Below are 15235 nucleotides of genomic sequence, written 5' to 3' on the forward strand. Positions count from 1 at the left end.
GTAGGAGTTCAAATTAAAATTAAATTGTAGGGGGTAGCCTGAACATAGGCCTAAAGAGAAAGGGGACACACAAACATGCCTGGGAGAATCAATTTCAATTAATACATTATATATAGATATTGTTCAAACTGATCCGTCAGCAGATTACACTCTAGAATAATTTTGGGCTTGATTCTGCAGCCGCTTCCATTGATATTAATGACAATCCTGCATGTGGAGCAGCTCTGGAATAAAGCTGTTATTAGTATATGTCTATCCAGAAACACACACTCCTACTCTCAAAGTGGTCATACAAAATGCTAGATATTCTGAGCTTTAAACAAGGTACAATTATATCAGCATCTATAACTTACTTTTTGAATTTGCTCATTATTCCAGTTTCATTTTTCTTGATATCATGTACCATCTTTTGAAGCTGCCTGTAAGATATTGGACAAAACATCATGAAAATCGTATAGTGTGTGGCTGATAAGGCTATTTTTTTTAAAGTATTACAATTATTTTCCTTTCAGTGTAATTGACACATCAAAAAGAGTTTGTTCACTATTAAGTATTTCACTTGCTACAATCACTTGTACATATGCAATATTTTTCCACCTTTCATCAGAACCCTTTGGCAAGCTCTACATTTGGGGAAAGAAAGATTATCCTTCTAGAGCAGAGGTGGGCAATCTATGGCCCGCAGGCCACATCCAGCCTGGACCCCGGGCTCCTGGCCCTGGAGGCTACCCCCGGCCTCTCCCCTGCTGTTCCCCCTCCCCTGCAACCTCAGCTTGCTTGCTGCGCCACTGGCACAATGCTCTGGGCGGTGGGGCTGTGAGCTCCTGGGGCAGTGCAGCTGCAGAGCCTGGCCTGACCCAGTGCTCCAGGGAGCGCAGTAAGGGGAGAGGGAGCGGGGGGCGGGGGGGGGGGTTGGATAGAGGGTAGGGGAGTTTGGGGTGGTGGTCAGGGGGCGGAGGTGTGGATAGGGGTTGAGGTGGTCGGGGGAGGAACAGGGGGTTGTATGGGGGCGGGGGTCCTGGGGGGGCAGTGTCATAAACAGATAGCTAAGGGTTAATGTCTCTTTCACCTGAAGCACCTGACCAGAGGACCAATCAGGAAACCGGATTTTTTCAACTTTGGGTGGAGGGAATTTTGTGTCTGAGGTCTTTTGTCTTTTGTCTTTTGTCTGCCTGCCTGCTTTCTCTGAGCTTTGGAGAAGTAGTTCTACTTTCTAATCTTCTGTTTCTAAGTGTAAGGACAAAGAGATCAGATAGTAAGTTATATGGTTTCTTTTCTTTGGTATTTGCATGAATATAAGTGCTGGAGTGCTTTGATTTGTATTCTTTTTGAATAAGGCTGTTTATTCAATATTCTTTTAAGCAATCGACCCTGTATTGTATCATCTTAATACAGAGAGATTATTTGTACTTATTTTTCTTTCTTTTTATATAAAGCTTTCTTTTAAGACCTGTTGGAGTTTTCTTAACTTCAGGGAAATTGAGTCTGTACTCACCAGGGAATTGGTGGGAGGAAGAAATCAAGGGGAGATCTGTGTGTTGGATTGCTAGCCTGACTTTGCATTCCCTCTGGGGGAATAGGAAAGTACTTTTTGTTTTCAGGATTGGGAACAGAGAGGGGGAGTCTCTCTGTGTAGTTTCACAGAGCTTGTGTCTGTGTATCTCTCCAGGAGCACCTGGAGGGGGGAAGGGAAAAAGGATTATTTCCCTTGGTTGTGAGACTCAAGGGATTTGGGTCTTGGGGTCCCCAGGGAAGGTTTTTCAGAGGGACCAGAGTGCCCCAAAACACTCTAATTTTTTGGGTGGTGGCAGCAGGTACCAGGTCCAAGCTGGTAACTAAGCTTGGAGGTTTTCATGCTAACCCCCATATTTTGGATGCTAAGGTCCAAATCTGGGACTAAGGTTATTACATGAGTGGCAGCTGGTGGGATATAGACAGAATCCAGAAGCCAGTAGGAATATTATATTTTTCTTTTCTCTGCTAAGGGCTTTTTAGCAGAGAGAAACAGTTGGTTTTAAAAGGGAACCAGAGAGAATTTTTTTTTCTGCTCTCTCTGGCAGTTTGTGGCTTGCATGTTAAGCGAGAAGCCATTAAGAAACTGTTGAGGGTCTTTTGTCATGCAATAGCCCTCCCATTAGGAGGCAAGTACCAGCACTTATATGCATGCAAATAAAGTGGTTTTTCTGGTTTCCCTTCATTGAACATTAGCTAGAGAGAGAAAGGGAAAAAAGCACTGTTGCTAGGCAGACTTCAGGAGGCAACAGAGAACCTGCAGTTCAGAAGATAAACACCGGAGGGCACCCCAACACAAGAAAACAGGCACCATGACTTCTAAGGCAAAAATTGACGCCGAAGAACAAATCAAAGAAGCTGAACACAGGCGACAGATGGAGATGAAAGAAAAGGAAGAAAGCATGAAACTGGCAGCCTTCCAAAGAGAACAGGCAGCCCAAGAGGCAGCACACAAAAGAAAACTAGAAGAAGAAGAGGTGGCCTACTGAAGGAAACAAGCAGAAGAAGAGTTGGCCCACCGCCGAGAAATGGAAAAACAACAAAAAGAGAATGAAGAGAAGGAAAAACAGAGAAAACATGAACTGGAGTTGGCAAAAGCTGGGCTGCATGTGCCAGCCAACCCTAACAACCCAGCGCCCATTATTGCTCCACAGCACAGGAAATTTCCCACCTACAAGGCAGGTGATGACACCGAGGCCTTCTTGGAAAATTTTGAAAGAGCCTGTCTTGGGTACAGCATTCCCGAAGACCAGTACATGGTAGAATTGAGGTCACAGCTCAGTGGACCTTTAGCAGAGGTGGCAGCTGAAATGCCTAAGCACCAAATGAATGACTATAAACTTTTTCAAACCAAGGCCAGATACAGGATGGGGATAACCCCAGATCATGCCCGTCGGCGCTTCAGAACCCAAAAGTGGAAACCCGAGGTGTCATTTCCCAAACACGCCTACTACATTGCAAAAAACTGTGAGGCCTGGATAACAGGAAACAACATTCAAACCTTGGAAGAACTGAACCTCCTCATACAAATGGAGCAGTTCTTGGATGGTGTTCCTGAAGACATCACACGGTACATACAAGATGGAAATCCCAAAGATATCGCTGAGGCGGGGGAGATTGGAGCCAAATGGATGGAACTGGCAGAAAGCAAGAAAGCTACTGTCAAGGGGAACGATTACCCCAGGGGGCACACAGACCATAAACCCTACAACCGAGGACAGCCAAAGACCCCACATACCACCCAAGTAAAGCCACAGATACCCTACCCTTCAACCTCACCAGTCTCCAGTAACTCACCTCGGCCCAGTGACCCATCAGATGGAAGATGCTTTAAGTGTAATGAACTGGGACATATCAAGGCCAAGTGTCCCAAGAACACCATGCGAGTGCAATTCATTACACCACCATCACACCAAAGATCCCCAGGCCCGGATGCCTCTCAAATACCCTTGGAGCGAAGGGAAAATTTGAGAGTGGGCGGAAAGAAGGTTACTGCGTGGAGAGACACGGGGGCACAAGTGTCAGCTATCCACCAATCCTTCGTTGACCCCAAATTCATCAACCCAAAGGCCAAAGTTACAATTTACCCCTTCATGTCACAAGCTGTAGACTTGCCTACAGCTCAACTGCCAGTCCAGTACAAAGGCTGGTCAGGAATGTGGACTTTTGCAGTCTATGACAATTATCCTATCCCCATGCTACTGGGGGAAGACTTGGCCAACCAGGTGAGGCGGGCCAAGAGAGTGGGAATGGTTACACGTAGCCAAACCAGGCAAGCTTCCAGACCCATTCCTGTTCCTGAGCCGTCCACAGAGGCCCCGTCTGTGTTACCAGAGACCCAGACAGAGGTAGTGGGCCCAGATTCCATGCCAACCACTGAAACAGCCACAGCACCTCCAGTCCCAGGCCCGGAACTGGAACAGCAACCAGCACCAGCAATTGCAACCCCATCTTCAAACTCAACGCCAGTGGGCGCCAGCGAGCCACAACTGGCAGAAGCAACAGACAGCCATACCCAAAAGGCTCAGCCAGAGCCTGAAATACCCTCAGGTGCACCAGCGGAGAGCGGTTCACCAGCAACGGAAACAACCCCATCACCTACATCGCTTCCAGAGGGACCAAGCCCAAGTCCACAGTCTGAGGAAGAACTGGTGACCCCAGCCTCAAGGGAACAGTTCCAGACTGAGCAGGAAGCAGATGACAGCCTTCAGAAAGCTTGGGCGGCGGCACGGAGCACCCCACCGCCTCTCAGCTCTTCTAATCGATCCCGGTTTGTTATAGACCAAGGACTTTTATACAAGGAAATTCTTTCTGGTGGACACCGGGAAGAATGGCAGCCGCAAAAACAGTTGGTGGTTCCAACTAAGTACCGGGAGAAGCTCTTAAGCTTAGCCCATGATCATCCCAGTGGCCATGCTGGGGTGAACAGAACCAAGGACCGGTTGGGGAAGTCCTTCCACTGGGAGGGGATGGGCAAGGACGTTGCCAAGTATGTCCGGTCTTGTAAGGTATGCCAAACAGTGGGAAAACCTCAAGACCAGGTCAAGGCCCCTCTCCAGCCACTCCCCATAATTGAGGTCCCATTTCAGCGAGTAGCTGTGGATATTCTGGGCCCTTTCCCAAAAAAGACGCCCAGAGGAAAGCAGTATGTACTGACTTTAGTGGACTTTGCTACCCGATGGCCAGAAGCAGTAGCTCTAGGCAACACCAGGGCTAACACGGTGTGCCTGGCCTTAACAGACATCTTTGCCAGGGTAGGTTGGCCCTCTGACATCCTTACAGATTCAGGGTCTAATTTCCTGGCAGGGACCATGGAAAAACTGTGGGAAACTCATGGGGTGAATCACTTGGTTGCCACCCCGTACCACCATCAAACCAATGGCCTGGTGGAAAGGTTCAATGGAACTTTGGGGGCCATGATACGAAAATTCATCAACGAATTCTCCAATAATTGGGACCTAGTGTTGCAGCAGTTGCTGTTTGCCTACAGGGCTGTACCACATCCCAGTTTAGGGTTTTCACCATTTGAACTGGTGTATGGTCACGAGGTTAAGGGGCCATTACAGTTGGTGAAGCAGCAATGGGAGGGGTTTACGCCTTCTCCAGGAACTAACATTCTGGACTTTGTAAGCAACCTACAAAGCACCCTCCGACACTCTTTAGCCCTTGCTAAAGAGAACCTAAAGGATGCTCAAGAAGAGCAAAAGGCCTGGTATGACAGACATGCCAGAGATCGGTCCTTCAAGGTAGGAGACCAGGTTATGGTCTTGAAGGCGCAACAGGCCCATAAGATGGAAGCATCATGGGAAGGGCCATTCACGGTCCAAGAGCGCCTGGGAGCTGTAAACTACCTCATAGCATTTCCCAATTCCTCACTAAAGCCTAAAGTGTACCATGTTAATTCTCTCAAGCCTTTCTATTCCAGAGATTTACGGGTTTGTCAGTTTACAGTCCAGGGAGATGATGCTGAGTGGCCTGACGGTGTCTACTACGACGGAAAAAAAGACGGTGGCGTGGAAGAGGTGAATCTCTCAACCACCCTGGAACGTCTGCAGCGGCAACAAATCAAGGAGCTGTGCACTAGCTTCGCCCCATTGTTCTCAGCCACCCCAGGACGGACTGAACGGGCATACCACTCCATTGATACAGGTAATGCTCACCCAATCAGAACCCCACCCTACCGAGTGTCTCCTCATGCCCAAGCTGCTATAGAATGGGAGATCCAGAACATGCTACAGATGGGTATAATCCGCTCATCTACCAGTGCATGGGCATCTCCAGTGGTTCTGGTACCCAAACCAGATGGGGAAATACGCTTTTGCGTGGACTACCGTAAGCTAAATGCTGTAACTCGTCCGGACAACTATCCAATGCCACGTACCGATGAGCTATTGGAAAAGTTGGGACGTGCCCAGTTCATCTCTACAATAGGCTTAACCAAGGGGTACTGGCAAGTACCGCTAGATGAACCTGCCAAGGAGAGGTCAGCATTCGTCACCCATGCGGGGGTGTATGAATTCAATGTCCTTCCTTTCGGCCTTCGAAATGCACCCGCCACCTTCCAGAGGCTGGTAGATGGTCTACTAGCTGGACTGGGAGAATTTGCAGTTGCCTACCTCGATGATGTGGCCATTTTTTCAGACTCCTGGCCCGAACACCTACTACACCTGGAAAAGGTCTTTGAGCGCATCAGGCAGGCAGGACTAACTGTTAAGGCCAAAAAGTGTCAAATAGGCCAAAACAGAGTGACTTACCTGGGGCACCAGGTGGGTCGAGGAACCATAAACCCCCTACAGGCCAAGGTGGATGCTATCCAAAAGTGGCCTGTCCCACGGTCCAAGAAGCAGGTCCAATCCTTCTTAGGCTTGGCCGGATACTACAGGCGATTTGTACCACACTACAGCCAAATCGCTGCCCCACTGACCGACCTGACCAAAAAGACCCAGCCAAATGCAGTTAAGTGGACTGATGAGTGTCAAAAGGCCTTTACCCAACTTAAGGCAACGCTCATGTCTGACCCTGTGCTCAGGGCCCCGGACTTTGACAAGCCATTCCTAGTAACCACGGATGCATCTGAGCGTGGTATAGGAGCAGTGCTCATGCAGGAAGCAACAGATCACAACTTCCATTCTGTCGTGTTTCTCAGCAAGAAACTGTCTGATAGGGAAAGTCACTGGTCAGTCAGTGAAAAGGAATGCTATGCCATTGTGTACGCCCTGGAAAAGCTACGCCCATATGTTTGGGGACGGCGGTTCCAACTACAAACTGACCATGCTGCACTAAAGTGGCTTCATACTGCCAAGGGGAACAACAAGAAACTTCTTCGTTGGAGTTTAGCTCTCCAAGATTTTGATTTTGAAATTCAACACATCACAGGAGCTTCTAACAAAGTAGCTGATGCACTCTCCCGTGAGAGTTTCCCAGAATTCAGTAGTTAAAAAGTGTTCTTAAAATGTAGAAGTCTGTTAGTTATATACTTAGGAGTATAGGTAAAGGTGTATGTGTTGTATTAATCTGTTTATTTTCAAGTTCAAGAAGGAAATCGCCGCCAGTGAGCTTCCCCACTGTCTGCAATTTGGGGGGCGTGTCATAAACAGATAGCTAAGGGTTAATGTCTCTTTCACCTGAAGCACCTGACCAGAGGACCAATCAGGAAACCGGATTTTTTCAACTTTGGGTGGAGGGAATTTTGTGTCTGAGGTCTTTTGTCTTTTGTCTTTTGTCTGCCTGCCTGCTTTCTCTGAGCTTTGGAGAAGTAGTTCTACTTTCTAATCTTCTGTTTCTAAGTGTAAGGACAAAGAGATCAGATAGTAAGTTATATGGTTTCTTTTCTTTGGTATTTGCATGAATATAAGTGCTGGAGTGCTTTGATTTGTATTCTTTTTGAATAAGGCTGTTTATTCAATATTCTTTTAAGCAATCGACCCTGTATTGTATCATCTTAATACAGAGAGATTATTTGTACTTATTTTTCTTTCTTTTTATATAAAGCTTTCTTTTAAGACCTGTTGGAGTTTTCTTTACTTCAGGGAAATTGAGTCTGTACTCACCAGGGAATTGGTGGGAGGAAGAAATCAAGGGGAGATCTGTGTGTTGGATTGCTAGCCTGACTTTGCATTCCCTCTGGGGGAATAGGAAAGTACTTTTTGTTTTCAGGATTGGGAACAGAGAGGGGGAGTCTCTCTGTGTAGTTTCACAGAGCTTGTGTCTGTGTATCTCTCCAGGAGCACCTGGAGGGGGGAAGGGAAAAAGGATTATTTCCCTTGGTTGTGAGACTCAAGGGATTTGGGTCTTGGGGTCCCCAGGGAAGGTTTTTCAGAGGGACCAGAGTGCCCCAAAACACTCTAATTTTTTGGGTGGTGGCAGCAGGTACCAGGTCCAAGCTGGTAACTAAGCTTGGAGGTTTTCATGCTAACCCCCATATTTTGGACGCTAAGGTCCAAATCTGGGACTAAGGTTATTACAGGCAGTCAGGAAGGAGGGGGGGAATGGATGCGGCAGCAGGGGGCAGTCAGGGGTAGGGTTCTGGGGCAGTCAGGGGACAGGGAGAAGGCGTGGTTAGATGGGGCAGGAGTCTGGGGGGACATCAGGAATGAGAGGAAAGGTTGGATGGGGTGGCAGGGGTCCGGGGGCAGTCAGGGGACAGGGAGCGGGGGTGTGTGGATGAGGGAGGGGTCCCAGAGGGGCAGTCAGGGAACAGGGGGCGTTGGATGGGGCAGAAGTCCCAGGTGAGGCAGATAGGAGGTGGGGCCGGGCCACGACCCCCTCCCCAACTGGCCCTCCATAGAATTTATGAAACCCAATGTGGCCCTCAGGCCAAAAAGTTTGCCTGCCTCTGCTCTAGAGCCCAAAGTTTGGTGAAGTTTAAACAGCATTCTAAGTCCAAGCAAATGGCTGAAGCAAAAAAGCAATCAAGATGCATCACTACCTAGATTAAAGTGAGAAACTGGAATCTGTTTTGCAATGTTTTCAGAAAATGGATCGACAGTTTTCTATATGTGTGGTGGGAATTCTCTCTGGTTTCTAATCTATATGAATCATCTAGATCAGTGCTTCTCAATCTCCTCCATACCACACTCCCTATGTTACAACAGAAAAACAATTTTCTTCCAACCTTGCCTCCTATCTCATCTAACAATCCCCTTGTGTAGTCATGACTAGAGCTGGGCAAATAATTGATTTTTTTTTTCTGTTTGCAAGCAGTTTCTCCTCCCTGCCCCATTATTTTTATGTGACCCAAATTGAATCAGAAAATTCCTGACAAATGTAGGCAAATCAAAATAGTCCAGTTCAGATGGAGGAGTAGGTGGGGGTCCCCCTTATTTAGCCCAGTGGTTAGGGTACTCATTCAGGATGTGGGATGCCCAGTTTCAATTCCCTCTTTTGTCTGATATGGAGCAGGAATCTGAACTTGGGTCTTCCACCTCCAAATAGAGCACCCTAACCACAGGGCTAGAGAGTATTCTAAGCCAGGTCTCTCTTCTTTTGAAGCTGTTTCATTTTGTATAAAAATTTGAATAGTCATTGGAGCAGGGACTTTAACTGGGTGACCTCCACCCAAAAGAGTGCGATAATCACCAGGCTACAGAGCCATTTTCACTCTCTCTCTCTGCTGCTTTGTCAGGCAGAGGGGGGATCTGGACCTGAATCCCCAACATGCTGGTTGAATGTCCAACTATGAGTTAAAAGATATAAATGGGGACCACCATTACCTCTTTCTCCTCCAGCTATTTTGTGAATGGTGCCAAAGTCAAGAAAAAAAAATTGCCAAAGCTGTTTGTGAAATTCGTGTCAAATGTTTCAGATTGACCCAAACTGCATTTTTGGAGAATAAAAGATTTGTTCAAAAATCTTTGCCCTACTCTAGCCATGACTGGTAGGCTGAGAGCCCATGATCTTCTAGACTAGGGGTAGGCAAGCTATGGCGCCAGGGCTGCCCGGGGGGAGGGCCAAGAGGGGCAATTTGCCCCAGGCCCCCACAATAGTTTTTCAGGGGTCCTGGAGCAGGGTCCTTCACTTGCTCTGGGGGCCCCGGAAAACTCTCACGGGGCCCGGGCCCCCGGAGCTTCTTCCGCTCCAGGTCGTCATCAGCAATTTGGCGGTGCGGGGTCCTTCCGCTCTGGGACCCGCTGCCAAAGTGCCTCGAAGACCCGCAGAGGGAGTCCTTCCACCCCAGGACCCACTGCTGAAGTGCCCTGAAGACCTGCGGCGGGGGGTCCTTCTGGCACTTCGGCGGCAGGTCCCGGAGCAGGTCTTTGGCGGCAATTCAGCAGCGGGGGGTCCTTCCGCCCGGGGACCCGCCGCCAAAGTGCTGGGTATTAGGCGGCAAGGGGCTCCTGCCGCCGAAGACCCCAGACCCCCTGAATCCTCTGGGCGGCCCTGTATGGCATGCATGTCGAAGGTGGCATGCAAGCTCATTTTCAGAGGCACTCACACTGGCCGGATCCTGGCCACTGGTCCAGGGGACTCTGCATTTTAATTTAATTTTAAATGAAGTTTCTTGAACATTTTAAAAACCTTACTTACTTTACATACAACAATAGTTTAGTTATATATTATAGACCTTCTAAAAACTTTAAAACGTATTACTGGCACCAAAACCTTAAATTAAAGTGACTAAATGAAAACTCGGCACACCACTTCTGAAAGGTTGCTGACCCCTGTTCAAGACTATGGTTACATGATCTGATATTTAGGGCTAAAGCCAATTTATCTGAATGTCAGTTAGTGCCATTGGCTTCAGGAGGAATACTCCTGTGAGTAAGGTAATTTGAGTACCACTTAAATGAAATAAAGCTGAGTTCTTAACAAAAAAGAAAATGAATTAGGTACTCAAAGTGACTCCAATGACACAAAGTAACCTCTTTGTAAACATACTCATTTTATAAGGAAAAATGAGTTAAAATTTTAATAGGGAGAGTACAGCCTAATACAAACTTCTACAGAGAGACCATTTTATTTAGTTTTCTTTGTTTTCTCCTCAGGATACTCTAAGAGAAAAATTGCACTATACTAGATAAAATCTTCAGATCAAATCATGACTAACAGGAAGAATAAATGTGATTTTAAAAAATGGTCTTTTTGAAAGCCTGCCTACAATCATTAGAAGTTATCTCATTCCATATTTTATTTTCACTTTGTTATATTTCCAAAGGAGAAGTCCATTAGGAAGTTGTTGGAGGGTTTGCCTACATAGACCAGTAAAATCCTCAAGATACAACTGTATGTTTTTAGAATCTTAATAATCTGAAAGTCTTAATGCACAGAAATATTGAAAGGGCAGAGTGATAGGTGAGACTTGCCAAAACAAAACGTAACTTCCAGCTTTATCCTCAGTAATTTTGGGTGTCTCTTTAAACTAATTAAAATCATTTTCAAAGGAAATTGGAGTTATTTGAGAATCAATAAAACCAAATTGGAAAATAACATATTTTGCCTACCAGGTGTGTAATTACATATGTGTGGGCCTGAAATCAATGGCTCAGGCCCTGAGTTTGTGTGTAATTAGCATGTGCGTTGTGTAGTGGTTAGAGGACAGGACTTAGTTTTATTGAGTTTTCTCCCAAGCTCTGCTATTGATTAGAAGTGATTTTCTCAAATGAGTGACAGCTAATTTTTCGGTGCTTTCATTTCCTTATCTGTGAAATGAGAATACTCCTACTTATGGTACTTGTTTAATAGGAGTGTTCAGAGCTTAACTGAATAATATTGTTTAAGCACTTTGGGATTCTTGGGTGGAAAGCACTATAAAAGAGCACGTTTTATTTGTATATTAACAAGGCTTTCTTGATAACTAAACAGAGACGTGCATCCGACGAAGTGCGTATTCACCCGCGAAAGCTCATGCCCCAGTACGTCTGTTAGTCTATAAGGTGCCACAGGACTCTTTGCTGCTTAAACAGAGACCCTAAACTTATTTCCACTGAAGTCAATAGGAACTGTTAGGTGTTTAGCACTTTGGAAATTAGGCTATGTGTTTAAGATTTTAAATATGGCCGTAGGTGGCTAACGTAGGCATACATCCCACTGTGCATCTGAGACAGAATAGTTGTTTAGATGGACTTGAGGTCTGATCCAGCATGGCAATTCCTATGTTCTTAAATCTTTGCCTTAATTTATATTCTTACTTCTATTTAGAGCCTAATCCACACTGGCTTTTTAGGTTTTCATTTGAACAGGAAATCCGTGGAATAACCCTCCTGCCACTAATCACATTTAAAACATCATAATATAAATTATAGGTGTTAAAACAGCAACCCATGAGAGAAACTAGTAATGAGTGAACCTCAAAAGTTTGGATTCTTATCTAAATAAATCAGTGCATTTGGATTTATAAAAGTAGGCTCCACATTTCACAAGAACAGATTCTTTTGTGAGGCTTTGGTAAATTCAGCTTCTGGTCAGGGTTGAAACACCATAAATAGCCATTTTTGTAGAGTTTTGGCATTTCTGCTTCCAGTGCCTGCTGGAATCTGTCAGCCCAGATCCTCAAAGGTATTTAGGTGCCTTGCTCTCACTGAAATTAGTGGGAGTTAGATACTTAAATATCCTTGAGGAATCTGGGCTGATGTGTCTGTAAATGAAAAGTAATAGGGAATACGAATAATCAGAAGAGAATTAAATGGCTTAGTTAGTGTGCAACAGAAGCTTGCGTTCTATCCAAACAGGCTTGCCAGCCTTAATCAGAATTGCAGTTGGGCATCAGGTATTTTTGTTCCCAACATTTATTGTTGTTTAGAGATGGACCCAAATCCCAGATGAAAACATCCCAAACCTTGTTGCTGAGTTCTAGATCCGAACATTGCACATGGATCCACTTGTGAATCTTTGTGATGGTAAAACTATGGCTTTATTTTGAAAAGCTGTTTACTTTTTATACGAAACACTTCCTTTGACTATGAACAAAATTACTTAAAATATCAGCTCCTAGGTGTGGTTGCTTTTTATGTGATAATTGTTGTTGTGAAAGCATCAAAGAGTCCTGTGGCACCTTATAGACTAACAGATGTATTGGAGCATGAGCTTTCGTGGGTGAATACCCACTTTGTCGGATGCATCCAGCAAAGTGGGTATTCACCCACGAAAGCTCATGCTCCAATACATCTGTTAGTCTATAAGGTGCCACAGGACTCTGCTGTTTTTACAGATCCAGACTAACACGGCTACCCCTCTGATATTTATTGTTGTGAAGTGACTAAAGTTGATCACTGTGATATTGTATTTGTACTGATTGATACTGAAATGAGCATTTTTTGCTATTTATTTCCTGCTCAATTAAAGAACCAAAGGGGAATTTAATTAATTACAAATTATAGTAGAAATAAGTAGATTACATTTATTTTAGAAGATAACTGAATGTGATGCCACTAGTGAAATCTGTTATTCTTGCTATACAGATGAACTTCAGCCAGTGAAACAGTGCCTTAAAAATTTTCATTTTTTTTTTAATTTAAGAATTTCATATAATTAGTTTTCACAGAATTCACACATGGTTTCTCTTCATCTTCATCTCAGTTTGAAGCCATGGTTTTCATTCTCTAAGTACTATTTTATTAGAGTTAAGATTTTCTGAGGTATAATTTTCAAGGGTGTTCAGTTCTTAGCAATGTTTGCGTTTCTGTTAACTGAAGTTCTCATACAGTGCACATCACCACAGTATCTGAGCACATTCGCTCTACCTGATTGGTTAATGCACTTACAAAGGGAGGTTATGAAAGTGCTCTGTTTGCTTTAGGTACATAACTTCAGTCTCCTGTTTCACAGAGCTGGGTGAAATTTTTTGGGCAAAACATATTGCAACAAAAAATTGGAGATTTGGTGACCACCAAAATATTTCATGAATTTTAATAGGTTTCATTGAATTGTTTGTGACCCTTCTTGCCTCCTCCCCCTGACCCCTGCTCAGGCCCTGGCCCGGCTCCAGCCCTTCACCCAAGGCCCCACACCACCTCTTCCTGCCCGCTCCACCCCTTCCCCTCCTCTTCCCTGCCTCTTTCTTTCTGCACCCTGCCATGAGTGTGCCACATCCCTGCTCCTCTCCCGCTCAGCACTTCCTGCTTGCTGCTGAACAGCTGTTCCACAGCATGCAGGAGGCACTGGGTGGGAGAGGGAGGAGTTTATCAGTAGAGCTAGTGGCCCTGGACATGACTCATGACCTCCTGGAGTACCTTCACGGACCCCCCCAGGGTCTGCAGACCCCAATTTGAGAACCGCTGCCCTAGTCCCAGTCACATTCACTGATTGCTTTCTTTGAGAATACTGCATGTGTGTTTTAATACCTATTGTATACATCAGGATAGCTAACGTTATACGGGACAGTGATCACAGTCATGTCAACTATACATTGCACTGCAATTAGCTAAAGTTTCATTAAAAGACTAGACTTGGAGCTATGGTCTAAAGAATTCTGAGGCAGAGGATGAGACCAGTTAGTGATGTGAAATCAAGTTGAGCAATAGGTTTGCTGCACTGGTGAATGAGGAGGAGAAACAGGTAGGATATGGGGTGGTGAGGAAGGGAAACCAGTCCCTGCAGAAGTGAGAAAGAGATGATGTAGATAGCCAGGGACCAGAGCCCAAGGAAAGATAATGATGATGTACAGGGTACAGGGGACTGAGAGAAACAACTTAAGATGGATTCATACCAACACCAGAAAGAAACTGGTCTATGTGACTGGGGACTCCATACTCAGAAGACTCAACAGGCCTGTCATGAGACCAGATCCAGAGAACAGAATAGTGTGCTGTCTGCCAGGAGCAAGTATCTGAGATGTGGATGCGAAGCTGAAAAGGATCCAGATGGGAGTGGGGAAAAACACAGTGATTGTGCTGCATGATGGGATGAATGACACTGCTAGATTTCCACTGGTGTGGGTCAGGACAACTATGCTTGGCTGGGTAAGATGCTTAAAGAAGTGGAAGCTCAGGTGATCTTAGGTGGAATACTTCCAGACCCTAGAAACGGAGACTGAAGACATGACAAGATAATGAAGATCAACAGATTGCTTGAGGATTGGTGTTCTGAGGAAGGTTTTGGTATGATGAACTATTGGGAGGTGTTCACAGAAAGAAGACGCATCTTGAGTGATGAGCCCCTGGGGCATTTATACAAGTATCTTCCAGGTTTCTCCCATCATATCCTAGTTTAAAGCCATTCTTATCAGCTATGCCAGCCTTGATGCCAGAAGGTAATTTCCACACTTGGCTTCAATACACAAGAGGAGGAAAATCAGCTAAATGAAGATCTAGGAAGGGATAAAGAAACACTAGCAGGTCAGTGTATGGACAGCAGGGAGAAAGAAAGTACAAATATTGACTGGAGTAGTAGTAAAGTAGGTGATAAAGTTAGGGAAGGGACTATAACTAATCCAACTAGAAAACTGGGAGAAGTCTGAGGGAAACAACTGAGATGCTTGCACATGAATGCAAGGACTCTGGGCAATGAAATGGAGGTAGTGGAACTGCTGGTACAGGAGGTTAAACTGGATATTATTATAGGGCAATGATTTTCAATCTGTGGACCTCTGGGGCTCCACAGACTGTTTAAGATTTCCAAAGGGGTCTGCAACTCTATTTGAAATATTTTAGGAGTCCACAAATGAAATCTACTGTAATAGGGTTTTCAGGAACATGGAAGAATAGCACTCACTATTGGAATACAACTACTGTTTAGGGGAGAGAGAAATAAAGGTTATGGGGTAACATTGTACATCAGTGATGTCATG

General features: G+C 45.3%; 1 protein-coding gene across 6 annotated transcripts in view; it reads right to left on the bottom strand.

Annotated features, from left to right (window-relative positions):
* The window catches only part of BLNK (B cell linker), a 162528-nt gene that overhangs the window by 44379 nt on the left and 102914 nt on the right, over positions 1-15235 (bottom strand). For all 6 annotated transcript variants that reach the window (XM_050959465.1, XM_050959463.1, XM_050959464.1 and 3 more), the window contains one exon: positions 354-419. In XM_050959465.1, the coding sequence (XP_050815422.1) occupies positions 354-419 (66 nt within the window). The remainder of the gene's footprint in view (positions 1-353; positions 420-15235) is intronic.

The sequence above is a fragment of the Gopherus flavomarginatus genome, chromosome 6 (genome assembly GCF_025201925.1).
Source record: "Gopherus flavomarginatus isolate rGopFla2 chromosome 6, rGopFla2.mat.asm, whole genome shotgun sequence".
Taxonomy (NCBI): Eukaryota; Metazoa; Chordata; order Testudines; family Testudinidae; genus Gopherus; species Gopherus flavomarginatus.